Source organism: Chenopodium album, chromosome 4, assembly GCF_948465745.1.
Source record: "Chenopodium album chromosome 4, dcCheAlbu1.1, whole genome shotgun sequence".
Classification (NCBI taxonomy): domain Eukaryota; kingdom Viridiplantae; phylum Streptophyta; class Magnoliopsida; order Caryophyllales; family Amaranthaceae; genus Chenopodium; species Chenopodium album.
The window spans coordinates 31,972,433-31,993,491 of record NC_137837.1 but is presented as its reverse complement, the minus strand read 5'-3'; the positions used below and the strand labels follow the sequence as shown (position 1 = coordinate 31,993,491).

General features: G+C 32.5%; 1 protein-coding gene and 1 long non-coding RNA gene across 3 annotated transcripts; one reads left to right on the top strand and one right to left on the bottom strand.

The window, feature by feature from the left end:
- Positions 1 to 7,456: 7,456 nt before the first annotated feature.
- Positions 7,457 to 8,819, top strand: LOC145626908 (uncharacterized). Its single transcript, XR_014111156.1, has 2 exons — positions 7,457 to 7,980; positions 8,327 to 8,819. It is a non-coding gene; the product is annotated as an uncharacterized LOC145626908 (long non-coding RNA).
- A 2,275-nt stretch (positions 8,820 to 11,094) lies between these two features.
- Positions 11,095 to 14,396, bottom strand: LOC145626907 (uncharacterized). 2 transcript variants are annotated; one of them, XM_081679364.1, is made up of 10 exons: positions 14,089 to 14,396; positions 13,463 to 13,556; positions 13,329 to 13,376; positions 13,179 to 13,256; positions 12,627 to 12,920; positions 12,274 to 12,541; positions 12,032 to 12,172; positions 11,880 to 11,954; positions 11,590 to 11,669; positions 11,095 to 11,481 (listed from the first exon to the last, which is right to left on the bottom strand). In XM_081679364.1, exons 6-10 carry the CDS (start codon positions 12,412 to 12,414, stop codon positions 11,373 to 11,375), a joined length of 546 nt encoding a protein of 181 aa, XP_081535490.1. In that variant the 5' UTR covers positions 12,415 to 12,541; positions 12,627 to 12,920; positions 13,179 to 13,256; positions 13,329 to 13,376; positions 13,463 to 13,556; positions 14,089 to 14,396; the 3' UTR covers positions 11,095 to 11,372. The 2 variants fall into 2 exon arrangements, with proteins under 2 accessions (XP_081535490.1, XP_081535489.1); XM_081679363.1 differs by having other exon boundaries at positions 12,274 to 12,912.
- Between the last annotated feature and the right edge of the window lie 6,663 nt (positions 14,397 to 21,059).

The following is a 21,059-nucleotide window of genomic DNA, read 5'->3' as shown; positions in this document are numbered from 1 at the left end:
ACGTAGATTAAAAAAATAAATATATTACTATTATTGATTTTGCAGTTTTTTTTTTTTTTTTTTTTTTTTTGAGGGAGATTTTGCAGTTAAAGTACTTTCATATTTATTTAAGTATTTTTATTAGCTCATTCATCGTAAACTACCACTATTAATTTTTAGTGTTTTTATTATTAATTTATATATTTGTTTTGAAGGTATATTATTAAACCTATACTTATATACCTATACTTTTATTAACTCGCAAAGTACATTTCTATCATCATATTACCTTAACAAGTAATAAAAGCTAGTAAGGTACTCAATATGTTGGGACCTATTTTATTTACATTCTTAATGTACATGGAATTATTTTGAGTTGCATTTATTTTGGAAGACAATCCTAAAAATTGTTGTCAAAATACTCACTCATTAGGCGCATGCTAGGATATGTACGCATTGACGTGTGGTGCTAACATGTCTTGTGTTTTAACAGGTCATGCCGAATATAATGGATCAAAATAAGGCTTATGCCTTATCAACATGTCTTTTGTGCTAGATCATGGTCTTTTTTTTTAAAATGATTTTTTTTTTTTTTTGTTTTATTTTTGTTGGAACGATCCATGCCAAACTTTGATCCTCATTTTATTGAGATATGTTCCTCTCAAAAACAAAAATTAAATTTACAGTATTTATTATAAGTACAAATCCAAACATGATACTATCAATTCATACTCTATCTTTTGTTTTTCCTAATTTTATGATTAAAATTGAATATCAAGATTTATTATATTAACAAACTTTCTTTTGACTAGGGACTAATCCCCTCTATCTTATCTTGATGTTCATTATAAAATCATAAAATCAGTTTAGATCCCAAATCTACAATTATTACCAGCAAAAAATACGTATTAATAACGTGATAATATCAAATTAGTTACTCATATACTGAATTAATCATATCGTATATAATACGTATGAACCAAATCTTGTTTTAAAATCAATCACACAAAAACTCAAAACAATCACATTCCAAATAGACTAATAATTAAAACTACAATCCAGAATTCTAAATAAAAAATATTCAAAAATCTACCAATATCAAAACATCCTGCATATCTACTTTAGCATCCGATATTACATCTAATTAACCAACTGGCCAACTCCCTAAACAACTAGTTGGCCACTAAATTCATATTTACTTTTAACAAAAAATACCTTTATAAAGTTTAATTAATCTTAATCGAAACCATAAGCGCCATCATCACTTTGAGAGACTTCAGGAGAATGATAATTGTATGGATACCCAACATCCTCTTCCGATTTATCGTCCCTCGAATCATCCTGCTCCTGAGCCTCCTCTTCTTCGTCCAATTGCTCCTCCTCTGATGCCCCCCCCTTCGTTCAATTGCTGTTGTTGTTGCCCCTACTGCACCAACCCGGCATTATCTACCCCTTGATGCCCCTCCTGCACCAACCGGGCATCATCTACCCCTATTGCAGGTTACTCCTGTACTACTTCATCCTGGATAGCTACATTTATATCAATGCCCTATTAAATTTGACCCTCATCATCGCTAATGTCCATATCAGCCTCCCCTCCTTCAACCCCAGCACCAAAAAACCTCATTCGCACTACTACACTTACCCCTACTTTTAGATGACTCACCGTGAAAGCCTACATATGTAGTCATCCTCACTGGTTCCTCATCACTATCACTATCAACTTCAATTGGAGTATGAAAGTTGCTTCCAGGCTTTGGTTCCTGACCTTTGGTTTTGCTCTTAGCCACCGCATCCCACCTTGCTAACTGATTATCAACATCTTTCATTTGCTCCATCATTGACTCAAGTTTCTTGGTCGCTTGCGAACGGACTTCGGCGGCTACTAGAAACTCACCCCGGAGTTTGTCTTTCCGCTTCTCCAGAAATTTCTGATACCACTCATCATTGAATGGATTATTGTAATCATTTCCGGCCATATTTGATCCCTTAGGGTTTCTGCTTGTTTGATTTTGTAGAGAGAGGATGAAAAGGATATGGAAAGGCTCTTGGAATTTTCTCAGAAAAATAAAGACCAAATTTAGGGGGATGTGTAATTAAGATCGATTTTTGGCTTTTATTGGAAATCAATCCTTTAATACATCATGTCTTTTTTATTTGTACTGTTTCAAGAGAATAGGAAGAGTTTTACGGTTTCAATAGGACAACTCACGTACTACGAGGAAATATTTCGGTTTCTTGTTACACATAAGAAAATAAGGACTACATAGGAATAGTTCAAAATTAGTAATTTTATAATTTATCTACCGTAATCGATTTAATTTAAAACGAAAAAGTGAAATCATATTAAATAAGAATCTTTATTTTTTAAATTATTTTGTCAAAATTACAGATAATGTATCGAATTTGGTCACATAAAAACTTATTTAAAATTATGTGTCGTAATAACTTATCCGACTCTAAATGTTTACCTGAAACCGAATTGTTTTCGAACTTATTGGACTAAAAAAAAAACGAAGTTAACCCGAAAATTAGTAATTTTACCCGACCTTTTTTTATTCTCAATTCAAAACACTTATTATAATGGATACCAGGGGAAAATGAAAATAAATTTTAAAATAACATGTTGAATTTGGGTTCAGATCTACTTGAAACTTAATTAGAGTTGACCCGAATTGAATTCAACCGAATTCTTTTTTTGTACCTGATTATAAATTGGCCCAATGTTGAGTCGAATATAATTAAGCCGAGTTTATTTGGTTTTTTATGGAAAAGTGACCCAAAATTATATATACGTCATTACTACTCAAACGTTACAAAAAATATCAATTGACTTGATAGTTACCCATTATTAAGGTTAATACTCAATAATAACTATAGGTTTCCCTCAAAAAAAAAAAATTTTAAAAATAAAAAAATCTACAATTTCAAACTCACCTTATTTGAATATGTATTACCATAATAATAAAAGGAAGGAAATAAAAAATTATATATAATAAAAAAAATTAAAAAAGCCAAACAATACTTTTGTATAGTATTCCCCCTTTACCAAGAAACTAACTATAAATCAATTCTTTTTACCGTATATAACACGGTCGAGGTACCGTCCCAATGGTCCACATAATACACACATACTATCTACCTAACCACGCATCATGAGTTTGATTCCTCATAAACCCCCCCCCCCCCACCCGCATTTTTTTTTATTTTTGATTTTTTGGATTCTAGGATGTTATATCTACAACACGTTTACAACTTTACATGCATACTAAATTATAAGGGACAGATGTCTGTAATGTTGTTGCTTTATATGAGCAATATTGCCCCACGTGAATTATAATCATTGCACATCTGCACTTCAATTTGATTTTAATTCAACATTGTGCTTTTTAATATTATCATTGTGTACCTTGTTACCAAATTTATCTAGACCATCCATTGTCCTCCCATTAAAGTAATGTGTGTTTATTGGTGTGGGAGTTGGGATAATCTTAATTAGCATTTAGAGGAGTTGTAAATGTTATTCATTCTTTGAAAACTAGTAGGCCACAATTCACCCTCTCTCTTATATGGTGACATCTTTATACTCATGCTTTAAACTAATTTAAAATTAAACATGTTATTTTATACTCATTAAATTAATATGGCTTGATTACAAATTGGATTTGGATGAAATTTAAAACTAATTAATTTCAAATTAAACATGACCAAACACTTCGGATTGATTACAAATCGGGTTAGGATGAAATTTTTTTGGGTTTCACATATTTCGACAACAGATCGATTTCAACTAAACATGTAGGGTAGGTTTTTAAGACCCCTGTAAAGTACCACTTCTTACTTCAGAATTTAATACTCCCTTCGGCACATAATAAGAGCCAAATATTTTTGGATACGTAAACCGGAGCATTTACGTTTTTTTTTTCCAAATCTGAGCTTATTTTGTGGTCATAAATGAGTAATGAGCACAACTACTCCCTAAACTTAGCTAAAAGTTGCAGTTAGCTCACTGAACTTTCAAAAGTTGCAAGTTACTCACTATAACCTCTTGTGACCTTCACTTACAGGTTAATTGGTAAAACTCCCTAATCTTTTGACCTAAAACTTAGTGCACACCCTAAACTTTCCTGCAACTCCCTAAAGTTCCTCACATAATTTTTAATTAATTAGCCATTTAATTATAAAAATTATTATTTAAAAAATTTCTATCAAGACCTATATATATACTGTAATACATGTATGATACTATTAGTGACCCCTTAAAATAATATGAAGTACATAATAGTGACAAAACATTGGCTATTTATATATTTTTGGTTTTTTTAAAAAAAATAATAAAATTTTTTTTTGGCTTTTTAGTTACAAAACTTTATAGACACTAACTAATATAATTAGACAACCGCTATTAAGAAACAAAATTTCAACATCACAAAAAATTCTAAACTTTCTTCTTGATCATGATCGTATCACAACAAAATTGAAATTTTAAGTTTTTTTTCAATCAACACACGCAGCTGCAAATTCTTACGATGATCTGATGAGGGGTTTTTTTTAAGGAGACGATAAGGGATTTTTAGTACTATGTTCTCTTTTGAAGTCAGCTAATTATAAATTTTGTTGAGTGTAATGTGTATAATAAATCAAACATTCAAACTAATAGGTACTCGTATGTGATATATAATGGCACACAATGAATATGCTCATCTTGTTCAAAGAACAATGAATATGCTCATCTTTTTCAAAGAACAATGAATAAGCCATTCTTTCTACTATGATGTTAATGTACATGGATCATCTAATTAAAAAAAATTAAAAATAAACAAATGAACCATTTTATTAGTGCAAAGGAAAAGATTTCGTCCAAGTAAAAAATTTAGTCTGTTTTAGAATTAATATTTAGTGTTCCCATTGACTTTCAAATGTATGATTAGATTGTTATTTGTTAAATTAAAAAATATTAAAAACACAAAAATAAACAAATCAAAGTTTAAGGAGTTTACATATTAGTACAATAGTTTAGGGAAAGTTAAGGAGTTAACCTGCTATATCAAGTTGCTACCTAAAATATGACCTCCAACCACCTGAGTAGTGAGTAACTTGCAACTTGTAAGAGTTTAGTGACTGCAACTTTTGGCTGATTTTAGGGAGTAGTTGTATGCTTTACTCACTCATAAATAATCAAAACAAGTTTGATGTCCCGTGCAACCCACGATTTTTTACAAATGTTATTTTTATCTATAATGCTAATTCAAAAATAATTAAAAAAAATATTTTACAAAATCAAATAAAATAACATAAACTACTCAAATGTGGGGATTGGGGATGAAGGCCAATAATCATGTAAGTTTAGGCTTCATGGTTGACGTTTTGTATTAAGAGTTCTCATATGGCTCATCTGCAAATAAGGCGAAACTGATTAACCTATTAAGTCGCCTTATATATATATTTGGCGACTCATTAGGTGAGAGCATAGCTCACAAAAATCACCTATTAAGTTTCCCAATACGTATAAGGCGACTTGAAAGGTTTTGGAGTTGCACCTTATGTACAAGTGACTTTGAACATCTAATGTAAACCACCTAATTAAATAAGTCAAGTTATAGAGTCTCATGAATATATTGGGCGACTTTTTAACCTATAAAGTCAACTTCATATATATTAGGCGACTCAATAGGTGGTTTGTTGATTTTAACCCCCACTTAATTAACAAGTCGGCGAATAAGTATTAGCCGACTCGATAGGTTTATAAGTCCCACCTTATGACTCTAATTGTCCAACTTTTTATTTTGGTTATTTACTTAACTATTTGGGTATTGAGGTATAAATCGAGTCATGTACAGATTGGTTTTGATACCATTGTGTGTGTTATTGAGTATTCCTTGGGATATCATTGGGAGACACCATGTGTTTGACTTTCTTTTAAGCTTTTCGAGCCGGTGAATAACCCTCAAAATATCATCCGTTTCTTCATATGGGTTGTAAAATTTTGTAAATAAATATATCCATCTCCCTACAATGCATGATAAAACATGATTATTATTATTTTTTTTAATAAAACATGATTATACAAGATAACAATATCAAATTCTTTTAATTCTATTAAATGAAATTATTTTATTTTATTAACATTATCAAAATCCTTTTATTCTATTAAATGTAAAAACTATTATACTACGTGCAAAGGGGAGGAACAATTGCATCTCTCCCTATCCACCCATTTAGACCACGTGTAAAGGGAGGATTGAAAAGTAACTTTTCTTCTGCTTTTTTTTACTACCTTCACAACTTTCCTTTAAACCCTAACTCCCCCATCCGTACCCCCCCCCCACACACACATTCGAGTATTCCAAAACTACTTGCCGGCCGAGGCCAGATCCGGGTAACCCATCTCCGATCAAGTATGTATCCAATCCTAAACATTCCTCTTCTATAAATGTAGTTCCAACACTGTGTTATTCATGTATCTATTTACATAATAATTGTGTTGGATTTTTATTTACTTCCTTAAAATTTTGATTATTAATTCGTTTGTTATGTTAATTGATATAGAGGCTCAATTTTGTGTTTGATAATGTTTTTACATTACATACGTGCACTAATGCCTTCAATTGCAATTTCGTGTCCGGCATGTTTGATGTGCCCTAATTTATTTGAAGATTGACGGTATTTAGAATATGAAATTGGGTGGTATTAGTTACTGATCTCTGTTTAGGGGTTAAAATGGGATCTTTTGACTCTATTGTTATAGGGTTTTTGGAAATTTAATTTGTTTCTCGTATTCTTGTACACACTAAAATAGGATAAACTGTTTAATATGTACATTTATATATGTTAATTTGGGATCATTCGACTGTTTAATAAAATTTTAAATTTCTCTGTTGGCTTGCTTAATTACAAGTTGGATAGCTATTTTGAAGCTTGCTCAGTATATAGTTACGAATATGGAAAATAAACCCCTGCAGTAATCATATGCCGCTAAAAAATCAAGTGAAAATTGTTGTTGTTGACAAAAATAGAAATTGTTGTGCTTATTGGGGGTGATTATGGTCCTACTTTTGGGGGTGATTGTGCTTATTGGAGGTGAATATTCTTATTGGGGTGTGAATGTGGTCCTACTTTTGGATTCATTTGGGAAATTATACTTCAGAGTACCTGTAACAATGGTATTCCTTATTCCTACCATTTTGAGTAATTTACTATACATTTTCAATTACCCTATAATTACAATAAACTTGGTCCTTGTTATTATTTATTGTTAATATTATTTTAAAAAAAATGTGTCCCTTGTTTTAATGTATTGTTAGTATTATGTAAATACACTTGCCCCTTGTTTTTATGTATCGTTAATATCATTACAATAAACATAATTATTCGTTTCTACATTTACAATGCAAGTGTTATAGGAAAACAATGTCACTTTGGCGATTTGAATTTATACTCGATACTCCTCAAAAGTTTACAACTGTGTTGAGTTGGCCACTTATTTTCGGATTATCTACTTCAAGATTTTTTAAATGCCTTGCACATCATTGGTAATACTAAAACGGCCCTAATATTAAATCTTACCAGCGTATTCCAGCTCGTATGAATAGGGAGGTGCAAGAATTATGGATTAAGAGGGATTGTACAGATCGTTTGTTAAGCCTTCACCGCGGAACTGAAAACAAAGTGTACCCTGTGCAGTTGAGACATGTGTTTAAGGGTCTGAGGCAATTCGAGACTTTTTTAAGTGAAGGATGAAGGGAGTTTGTCACCTCAAGCAGTTTACGAATAAGAGTCCGCGTCCTATTAGTGTTAGAGGACGACGATGGAATGCTTTATCGGGTTAGGATATGGCGTGACGAGAAAGAAATTACAGTAGTGGACCCTTGGGTACTCATAGAGAATGATGGTTCAATAAGTGACGTCGACGAAAGGGAGTATGTGCCCAATGAGTGTTTGTGGAAGACACCCTCTTTTGAATGCACATTCACCAAAGGTTACATCAACAAACCTAAAATCGTAAGTAAAACGATATTATACTTCTTGGCTTGGCTGGTTTAATTTGTTAGCCTTATTCTCTTGGTGCTTTACTTCGTTAGTGTTTATCAAATCTTCTTAGCGCCTGCTTTACTTTGTTAGTGTTTATCAAATCTTCTTGGCGGCTGATTACTTTGTTAGTGTTTATACATTTTCTTGTTGGCTTTTTTAAGGTGTTAGTATTTAGCCTCAATTATTTTGATGCTTCACTTTGATAATGTGTATCTTGTTACTGTTTATCCTATCTTTTTGGCTACTATTCTTTGTTAGTGTTTATCCTATCTTGTTGGATTCATCGTATCTTATATTGATGTTTAATGTGGTTCAGAACATTACATTACACTTTGCCCGTGCACATGTCCAAGGTCTTAAAGACCCAAATGATGTACGATTGTATGTGAGTCGGTGGTGGCCAGCAACAATGCCCATTCAGTTTGACATAAACAACAAGATTTTAACTTGCACCGTCAGAAAAGGAGTTTCGGAAATGATTGCGGGTGAAGGGGTTGAACTTGGTGAAAAGGCTCTGGTTGAGTTGGAAGATATGGAACCTCCAACATTAGGCATTACATTCACTTGATCCCCCTAACTTTAGGTTCGTTATTGCAATTTGGCTTTTACTTGACTAGTACCAATATTTTGACTCAATGGTACATGGGGCTTTTGTTTGTCAATATTAGGACATAACCTCTTGCAGTTGCTATTTCTAATATTAATCACTAACTTATTGTAACGTATTCTACTGCCTGGTTGAATGCTTTTGATTGTGCATTCTTCGACATGATCCTTTGCAATTTGTGTATTGTAATGACTTATTGAATGCTTTGGATTGTGCATTCTTAGACATGATCCTTTGCAATTTATTTGTTGGGCTGATTCCCCAGTGTTATTTCAATTGCCCCAAATCAAACATATTTACATTGGATTTCTATTGAATTCGATTTGTGCGCCACTAAGTTATGTTAAATTTTTTTTGAATTCAATTTGTGCATTCTTAAACATGCTACTACGTTTCTTATAAAAAAAAAACTACTTCGTACAATTTATAAGTCAATAAAACAAACTTCCCACATATCATAAGTCAATAAAAACAAGCTAAATCATTTTCATCTTTTACAACAACATAACTTAATCATAATTGCAAAATAATATATTCACAGTGGAATAGGAATTTCATATAGAAACAAACTCTAAAAGGCAATATAAACAAGTCACATGAATAAGTTGGGCTCTTGTGGAGGACAAAAATATTTTGCAACACTGAAAATTGCAGGTTGCTTTTTGTTATGCTTCACATGTGTACCAATACAAACTTAATCAATATTGGTGCTGGTGCTCAATCTCGCCAAAAATATCCAAATTTCCCCTCCCCCCAAAAATTTCATTTTTACCCAACAGCTACTGCTGTGTTTCTTAAATATATCTATCCATCCTCTTCCACATCCATATCACAAACTGAAAGCCTTTGCCTCCAAACATTGTGTTGCTTCATCACTGAAAAAATGGTTAACAAAAAAGTAGCACTCCATGTTAGTATGATTAAACCATTCAACCCAAAACCCTGTACAAAAGAGATATTACTCCGACCTTGTTCACAAATTGTTAAAACAAAGGGGTTGAAAATGGTACGATCTTGTACTCCCATTTCTTCCATTCAAACAAGGAAAAGAAAGGGTGTCCTTGGGGTTATTGATTCCCCGATGGTTTCTGAAGATGGAAAGGTCACTATAACTTTCCTTGAAGCTGCATCAGTGGCATAAATTATCGTAGGAAATAGAAAGCCGAAGGGAGATCTCGTAGTCATCACTCCTAACAATAGGGTAAGGCCTATACACTTGCCGGACTTATCCGATATGGCTTTGCTACCAAGAGGGGTAAAGCAATTTGTAAGATGGGCCATCTCTACCCACGGTGATAAGGAAGGATGTGGGTCCAAACATGTCTTACCAAAATCAGTGCTGAGCATGGTAGATCCTCCTTTCGGATATACCGGCTGTTGTTGAATGTTGTAATTTGTCACATGGTGATCATCACTTAAAAATCCTTAGTTATAGAAATGATTTTAAAATTTTCACTATCCCATTTCCTATGGTTGTGTCTATAATTCTATGGAGAGTAGAACCTACTCCTCGAACATACTAGATGGAAGAGAAGTGGAGGTCATTATCCAAGTGCTTTCAAATGACCACTTAGGGTTTTGGAATGGAATTGGCAAAAAAGGCATACATTGCCTAGTTTGGAATTATCGTCATTTGGGAAGGGATACATTTTTGCCATTAATGAGGTCTACATTAGAGATGCATATGCCTCATTTGATAATTTTAACTGAAACTCGGGTTTCTATTCATATGGCACGTCTTATTTGTGCTTATTTGAAACCTTTTGTTGTGTATGGAATATCACAAACTGACAGAATGGACGGTATTGCCATGCTCACCTTCTCCAAGCACATGAAGATGGAGTTTCTTACTTCTTTTGCTAATGATTATTGTTGAGGACTAAATGTCCAGTAGTTAACTTAGACAACTGTTATGTTTTAGAGTATTTAAGGTTTTCAGCAAGGATATAGTGTTATGGTTGTAAGCTAGACAGCTTGTAGCTTTTAATGTATGTGCTCTTGAAGTTTGTAATGGAACTTTAATTGGGTTATGCTACAATCACGAGTATCGTATGGAGTATCTCATGCTGTTTTTACAAATATCATCAATATTTAATGAATAATTTACAATAACGAATAATTTACAATAATGTATAATTTAGAAATTATAGAATACTAAAACATCGCTCAAAATAAGCTGATTGAAGATTTTGAAATATTAATCTAACATGTAATGTACTAGTTGAGTAATGATTTGATTGATTACCCTCTTAACGTTAATATTTAACAACATCATACGTATATTGGCGGCCCATAAAAATACACAACCTATAATTATACCCAAATGTGTTGACCAAATGCCAAAAAGTTTAATGGGGTCCAGATATCAGTTTATTTAACCACATACTACCCAATTGAATGGGTCCAGTTTTTCATCCTTTTGATAGGCCCAATAGATTTCACTTGTAGCCAATCCAATATCCCAATACAGCCCAATATCCCAATATAGCCCAATAACTATGAAAATTTCCCAATCGTAACATATTCTTTTATAATTGTGTGTTTTAACCACATACTTTCGATTGAATGGGTCCAGTTTTCCATCCTTTTAATAGGCCCAATACATTTGACTCGAATCTAATAGCCCAATACAGCCCAATAAATATGGAAATTACCCAGTCATAATAGAGTCTTTTATAAAACAGCCTATTATTCACAACTCACAAAAAATGAGAAGCCAACTGCACAACAAATTGATGAATTGCATGAAATACTTTCATTTATTCAAGTCTATGCTACACTTCACATCTTTACTTATGACGACATTGTTGTTGATATCAAAGTAGGATGATACACCTTTGAAGATAGCAGAATCAGGTACCAACCTGGATATATAGGAGTGATTAACCTAAATTAGCAACTTGTGGATTAACAATCAGTAACCAATATGCACATTACCAACACATTTTTATGTTAAATTAACTTTTCCTTACCTCTTACACTTACATTTGGGGATCCTTTTTCGTGCCCCCGTGATCCTGTAACAAACACTACCACTGCCCAATCGCTCAACCTGTCAGGCATATTTTACATACATATGTCAAAATTTAATGTTCTATTAAGTTTATAGATTCTTTTATAATTGAGTTTTTTAACCACATACTACCCAATTGAATGGGTCCAGTTTTCCATCCTTTTAATAGGCCCAATACAATAGGGTTATGGAATGGAATTAAGTTTAAGCAACAAATATTTAATTAACTATATAGATTTTATCAATCACCTTGGATGTCCCATCAGGTCCATTTGTATCTCTTGCTTCCGTAGGATGCATTGCACCGTATGCCACATCCAAAGTCTAATAAGGAAACCAAAGAATAATAATCACAACCAAACAATGAATACACATAACACTAACAATTTTAATAATCTTACCCCGAGCTGTCCAAAGTCACCACCATCTGGAAAACGATCTTCTCGAATTGCCATACGTATCTCTTCCATGTTCCAAACCTCCATCCTAGGGAAGTACCCCCATTGTACCGGATGTCTATTTAGTCGATCTAAATACATAACCTGTGTATCACATTATTGTTGTACTCAATGCACAGGAATAACTAAAAAACTTTATGTAAATGATGTACAAGATAGACCAACCAACCTAATCAATCACATACCACAATAAGTATGAGGCAGCCAGCATATCCACTAGCAACACCACTAGCGTAAAACCGCCGTGCGAACATAGCTACAATTTCCATCAGCTTCTTTAGCACAAGGGAACACCAATCATATTCCGCAGCTCTTGAGGCACACATTAAAGCGGGCACCAAATCCGCGGCCAACCTCGACGACTAATTAGGGCATAGCAACATCTCAAGAGCCAACAACAAGAATATTGTCTTGAACTCTTCCGCTTGATCTTCCTCCCATTTCCCTTCCAACCTACCAATGAGCTCACTATTAACTGGAATACCCTCGTATATGTACTCCCGACCAGTTTTTATAGACTTGTTATTTCAAGATTTACCATAAGTCTTCATAATCATTTTGACCTTTTCGGACATTTCTTTATCCAATGACTTGTATGTCGGAATAGGTAGACCCTCATTGGGAATACCTAACACCCAATGCAACAGCTTAAAACTCTACCATCTAGGCTAGTTAGTGTACAGTTAAAGGAATCAATTTGAGTCATCAACCAATACGCCAACTGTCTTGGAAGATTCATGTAGCCACCAATTTTTAATAGCTCTGCAAACCCCATTTCACCAATCCATCGCCTACGTTGCTCATCAAACATTTTGCAAATTCTCCTAAAAGACTCTATCCAACAACTTGTATTAGCCGGCTAACCAACAAATTCCAAGGAAAACAAATCAAATAAACTTTTTGGTTTTTGCAATTTCAACCCTATCCTAATAACATAAAATCCAACTCAACACATAACAACATTCAAACAACTACTATCATATGACATATAATCGAAATCAACACATAATACAATTCAAACCACTTCAATCCTATAACATAAAATCCACATCGACTACTAGTCAACTTACTAATGCAAATCAACACTTACCCTACATCGCGCCTTCAAATGGTGCACCAACACTTCACCTTTCCTTTTCACCTCCCCACCAACACTTGAAGAGTCATCCTACAATAATAAATTGCTACTTTGTTAACAATGTACTTATTCTAACTTTATAACAAAAACATTTATAAGTACCTTGAATATCCATGGATAAAGCTTCATCATCTGACATGGTATTCCATCCTGAAAATGGAAAATTTAATCTAAATCACACAAATTACCTTGAACAGGCTAGTGTAATTGAATAATACGCACAACATGAGTTATACCTCAGAAAAGTTTGCAATTTTGCACCTTTTGCAGTTATGGTTTTTACTCTCCAATGAATCCATTCTTTCTTTCTCTGATGCCAAACAAAGTAGCCTGCATATAAATTCAGACCCAACCATTGAAACCACTTCATTTCAATCATAATTGCACAATCTAAACTATCAATTCCTCAACTTTTACTATTAACTAAAGTTCAACAACATCGTTTTGCCCCATATAATATAACAATTTATTGCACAATCTACACCATGAATTGCACAAATAAATCAACAATTACCGGAACATTTGAAACCCCCCCCCCCAATTCAATACAAACATGAATTCGAACACGACACAATCAAAATTACACCAAAATCATATCAATTAACCAATGATCGTACAATTCAAACACGAGAATGATTAAACCCAACAATCTAAGCTATCAATTGCACATTTGAATCAACAAACTACCAGCAACAATTAATACATACCCAATTCAATTAAAAACATATTTCAATATCGCGAGCGACAAAATTACAAACAAATCAATTCCATTACGCAAGCATTGCACACTTCAAACACAACAAACAACAAATTCCACAAACATACAGGGGACTGGGTGTATTACTGTGTTTACGACACATACCTTTTGAAACCCTAGCGACACATTCCTCGGACGCGGCCAACTTAAATGCAACTATCGCCCTATATTGTAGTCGCCGCCAACTGGACGCCGCCCCCACCACCTCCTCAACACTCACAAATTCCTCAATGAAATCAATCGATTTCAGAAGCACACGTACACGCGTAAGCGTACTGAACTAGGCAGGGCCAAGCACGGGGCCTGTTTTTCAGAACGAGATGTGGCATTTCGAAAACGGACGTTTGATTTGAGAACACTTACGGCGCTTGTCTCCGGTTAACCCCCATATTTCATTTTGTCGAGTTTACCCTTAATGTACCTGGTGAAATTACGCGAATAACCTCTTATAAACATAAATCGTTCATATGGCTTTTGAACGGGGATTTTCTCCTATATTATACATATAAATTTAGTACTGTAGACACTTAAATGTACCTCAAACAAAATCCAAAAATTAAACTACACATTGGACAGTTTTGCAAATTGGACTGAAGTAATCATGCAGCTTATTATTTTAAAATCCAGTAGCCATTTTATTTTAATTAAGCTCACTAATTTGTTTTTAGCCCAAAGTCCTTTTTTTAATCTACTTGCAATCTGCGGTCTTCTACATTCAAATGGGTAACCGTAAATCATACTCCGTATTCCATTTTATGTTTTCAATGTAAAAAAAAATGAAAAAGAAATATTGTTTGTCCAAATAAAAGCCTTCTATTGTTTCAAAAAAAAAACACAAACCTTCTATTTGTTCCACATTCTTATCCTTACATAACGAATCCAACCCGTCAAAAAAATAAAAATAACAAATCCAGTATAATCCTGTATATTGTTATGAAATATTTGTGGATATCCATTATCCTCCTTTGTATCATTGCGGAACAATCTAGATCTAGGGTTATCCAATCAAACCCTAATATATTGTATGTATATATACACCTTATCATATGGAATAAGATACACAGATTTATTCTATCCTCAATTCTTCTCTTATTCCCTTTATTTCACAACACGTTATCAGCACCAAATCTAACCAAATGAGCATAATATCAAGGGAAGTCTTAGATTGTTAATCTCGATATTGGCAATCAAAGTAACCGTAAAATTCAATACGATGGACTCGTTTGATTGATTAACCGCAAATATTAATGCTGCCAAAGGTACGCTTATTTCTGTTTTTGACGACATGCTAAAATCATACTCTAGTAGTTATACACCTTTTTTATGTAAGCCACAATTAGAATTTAGAATTAGATTATTGATGATTAATCGATTGAATGGATTACCTAGAGTATTAGATCTGATAGTCAAAGGTCCACATATGATTTATTATTTCATCAATTAATTTGTTCTGAATAATTTCTTGATTGATAATAATTTCTTGAGTGATAGTATCCTTGAAGATAAAATTTTGGATCAGATTTAATTTGGGCAATATTATATGCTGACAATGGTTTTCATCCATTCAAATTGCATAATTAATAATAATGACCATTACGCCTCCTCATAATCTATGTATGTTTGTTGTTTCGTTTTGCCAGAGTATATTATATAGTTAAGCACAAATTTCATCTACTATATCTAATTGGATCCATGTTTAAGATTAAATAGTTTATATATATATATATATATATATATATATATATATATATATATATATATATATATTAGTCCGTGTCGCTTGCCTTTAGCCTCATTTTAGACAATGTTTATTTACTGTATTTGTTTGGTATCTTTCAAATCATGTCATGATTTTGATAATAGGATTGACATAATCTTAGTGATAATATCTTGTTATTATCCTCCTTAATTATCTCCTATAAACTAGATGTACATATATTGTTGCTACCATTACTCCCTAGATTGACGTTGACTTATATTCTCAAGCTTTATGAAGGAAATCATCAATAAAACATTCTCTACACTTGTATCCTATGTTGCTCGTACTTGATTATTCTTTAATTCACACACATGTATCATGAACTATATCCCAACACTGTTGCAATTATTAATCCTTTATGGATGTCATTATGTGTCAATTTTATTCTATGTCTAATGACTCGTGATGGCTACTTAGCATTGCTCTCATGATCTTATGTACCTGATGTGGTTAATTATTCGATTTGTTTATAACTGTGCCATGTATGCAGTAGCATTATACTTGTAGTACTCTATTAAACCTATTACTTTCATTCATGATTATGTGATTGGAGAGAGAGAAATGATTGAAAAAAAAATAGATAAATAAAACCGAGCAAGTATATTGTTTGCAGAATAGATGGTTTTATAAGCATGATTAAGTTATTATATGATGTTTCTTATATATGACATCAGATTTTTTTATTTTTATTATAAACTAGTCAACGTCTGTTATGAATTACTGTAAAACTAGGATATGATTGTTTAGTATCTATGAGGAATTATAATAAATAGCATATAATTTAATTCATCAGTATATCTTGACTATTACATAAGGTCACGCTCAACTATTATTATAATGAGTATGTGTTTTAAGTTTATGGACTAATCTTACTTGTAACTCCTTGATGATCACAAAATTACTTATATTGGTATACTTTACATGATGCATGTCATAATTTAATTGACCACATAAATATTTGTTATTGACCTCGAATTATAGTACTGTAGTATTTGTGTAAAGATAATTTGAGGAAAATCCTTTCTTTACTAACTAGATGTTCAGAGATTTGATTGATAATTAATTATAATGGTTAATAACCATGACACCGCTATTATATGAGATACTTATGATTTACTTTGAAGTGGATAATAAGACAAGGAGTGTATTGCTAGTAATTTTATTTCCTTAAGTATAATATGAAAACATACATGTACATGATGACTTACAAATGTCTAATAATAGTTTCTAAGGTATGTTGTTGGCTATATTATCCTCCGTAAGCAAAACCAATGTATGTAAAGTGAAAATAAATACATAAATAAATACTTTGAGCAATCGATATATTATTATATGGTCTTTGAGTGGATATCCTTGATTCCAACTTTGGGTTAAAAGTGGAGATCCTTGATCCCAACTAGACTATTAGCTCATTCCCAGAAGTGAATGAGCAATCTCAAGATTGAAACAATAATAATAATATAAGCATGTTTGCATGATGTTATTTTGATATAATTCATTGAAAATTCATGAGAATTACCAAAACGATTACATATATTAGCTATTTGAGCAAGAAATAGTGTTATGAATTCAAGAAATTAATCCACGACATTACTTGTGAGCAACTTATTTAAAAGTATATTTATTATGCCCACACTTATAAGAGATTAATATAATTGGGATAGAGAAAAATAATAACTTTGCTTTGTTTGATATATGCATTGCTAAAAGAATTTATGGCTTGAGAAGAAGATGGATTTAAAGATTGTTGGACTAGTTTTATACCCCCATATGCAAGGATTAGGGGGAGATAGTGTTTATTCCACTGTTTTTATGTAATCCTTGCACATGAATAATTAAATATGTTAATGGTCAGTTTGGTACATACACTAGCCTAAACATCAATAATTTATTTAATAGAGGTGGCCACATGATAATCAAATATTTAGCATGATACCATCCTGAAGATGGATATGAATAAATGTCATTACCTATATAATAGCTATAAATGTATATATTAAGTTGATGTCCTAGGTGGACAAGATCAGTTGCTATTGAACTAGCACACCTGAAGTGTGGTAATGCAAAAGGTTACAACGATAAGAATCCTTGGAACAGGAAAGAAGCACTAATTGACAATGACAAATTTGAGAAAGCTAAGTGACACATTTTATGTATATCCTGAAGAGATCATTTCTAATACATTAAAATGTGATATGATTATATAAAGTACTCTAGAAGAGTATAAAATGTTGTCCAACAAGGTTAACATGTATCAAGATTACAATCAATGCTCCAGTGGAGTATGAGTATTAGTTAATTGTCTTGCCAATTGTAGAAAGAAACACACTGGTGTACTTATATCACATCATTTTCATGGCCATGCATAAAGTATCTCTAATAAGGTGATCACCAATATTATAAAACTGATTATAATTTAAATACTAAAGCAAAAGTGATTGGATGTGATAATTAATAATTAGGCCATCCGGGGTTTAATAAATTCCCGTTATGAAAACCTAAAGTTTCATTTGATATGAAAGAAATAATGTGCTGACGCTCTCTCATGTTAAATATATGAAATAAATTGAATGGCAAGACATAACATTGAGATTGAGCTATATTTAGATTGTGATTTTTAATAGTTTGTGTAAAAAGAAGGAAAAATTGCAAATAATAATACAACCTTTGGCCGATTCTTTTTTAATAATATAACCTTTGGATTATTTCTGAATATTACAACCTTTGGGGGTGTTCATTTTAAACAAGACAAAAAACTTGTAACCGGTTAAACCGGTTGCACATGACACGTGTTGTTATTTAACTGGTCTAAATATTAATTTTTTAAATAAATAAATAATTTTTTATTTTTAATAATCAATAAGACTGTTTAACATTTAATTATGCCTAATTATAACATTAATTATGATTTAATATTTTAAGCAAATTATAAAAAAAAATATTATAATTTCACCAACCCCCTCCCCCATCACCCACCAGGCCACCACCACGCCTTCCACCACCCAGCCAGCTCTTTTCTCCCTCCCCCAAACGCATCAACTCCTCAGCGACGCTACGACCGGCGCCCAGCTTCGGCGGTCAACCCACCTTCTCATGTTTTCCTCCTTACCCTGACCTCATCTTTCCCCCGTCGCGCCACCACATCCAATGAAACCCTAACCAAAAGTTTTGTTTGATTTTCTTGGTGATTTTGAAGTTTGATTCAAGATTTTTTTTTGTTTGATTTAAATTTTGATTGTTTTCGGTTGGGTTTTGATTAGAGAGAGGAATTGATTGATTTTTTTTGTGGTAATTGGTGGGGGGACTTTTCGCTGCTGTTGGTGCGAAGATCGGGAACGACAACGGTTTGTTGGAGTTTGGTTGTGGTTCGTTGGCTGCGATTTGTGGGAGTTTGGTTGCGGTTCATATTCACTGGTGTTAGTGGTGGAGGTTGGCTGTGGTGGTCGGGATGGGGTAGTTGGGGTAGAATCAGGGCTGCAGAAGGTGGTGTGTGCGAGAGTTGCGGCCTAGTCAGGGTAATAGGAGGTTGGTTGGCCGGCGGTGGGTGAGCTGGATATCGGCCGACCGATTTCTGGCTCAGGTGGCGAGCTTTGTGCAGGGTATAGGGAGAGGAAATGGTGGCAGGATGGTGGGGATTGGGGAAGGTGGTGGTAGGGTGATGGTTTTATTTTTTTTTATTTTTACAATAATAATAATAATAATAATAATAATAATAATAATAATAATAATAATAATAATAATAATAATAATAATAATAATAATAAAAGTGTTTTTTTTATTATTTTATATCTTTTAAAAATTTAAAAACATTAACTAAATTTTTAAAATTAAATTAAATTAACAAAACCAATTAAATTATGACACGTGTCAGAGTAACCTGTAAAATCAGGTTACCAACCGGTTTTGCCTGTTTAAAATGAACACCCCCATAGGTTGTAATATTCAGAAATAATCCAAAGGTTATATTATTAAAAAAAGAACCGGCCAAAGGTTGTATTATTATTTGCAATTTTTCCTAAAAAGAAAAGTTCAAGAGATAATATATTGGTCAATCTGAATAATTGGTGACCAGAAGTTCACTAGAATAATTTATATGTTGACAAATATTAGGTGACCAAAAGTTCACCACGTACAAATTATATGTGAAAATTTTAAGTAACTAGTGTTACTATCAATGTTTCTAGTGATCCCGAAGATCACCACCTAGTGAAATTAAAAAAAAAATATATATATATATATATATATATATATATATATATATATATATATATATATATATATATATATATATATATATTATATTTGTATAACAATTCTCTTGATTGGGGCTATTGTATGTCAGCACATAAGAAATAGAAAAGAAGGAAATTCAACTGCACAACATATGTCTCCCCATTGATGTTGAATTATTGATCTCCTGAAGAGAACAAATTGTGAAAGATTTAATAATAAATACATATGTATTATGCAATGTATAGTTAATGAAGAAATAATTTAAAATTGCTCTCTAGAAGAGATAAAAGATTGTTTTAATATAATTATTCTGAGAGATAAATTTTGTTGATTATGATCCTCCCATGAAATGAATTTTATTGTAAATTTGTATACTAAGTTGGTGAAGCACTGTGATACCCCTATATATGAGATATTTTACCAACTTAGTGGGAGAATTGGAGTAAGTTGGCAAAAATTAATCAAACTGATGATCCCTATATAAATAATGGTAATTTAAAATGTTTTCTAGCCAACTTTCGTCCATATGCTATCAAGATATGTTGCACATTTATGATTTGATTTGTATTCAGTTATGACTCATGTTGCATAGCGTTGAAGATACATTTTGGTCATATTAATTATGTGTATACATTGAGATAAAATCTTGCCAATTGTACTTGAATCACTACACCTGAAGTGTAGGTTGTATATGATCGGTTCCAAAATAAAGATTTGTTTAATAGATATGATATTTGGCAAGATAGTGTAGTTAACACTAATAGTGTAGTAGTATATAAATACCAAAGTGAATGAAATACCCTAAAAGTGGTATAGATATCTGAATTATTATTATAGATGGCCTATGATGTAAGAAAAATTATGATGCTACCAATGAAAAATGTATTCAGATATCATTGTCAAAATAGCATGCAAATTAAAATTGTACCTTGAAGAATTATATGATGATACCGGTATATGATGGAACCGATAAATAATGCATATGCATGATATAATGGACTAGTGAATAAGGGATCTGGAATATATGTCCATTTTAATGTCGACATGTTGATAATAATAAAAGTTTATCATGGACCAGAAGTCC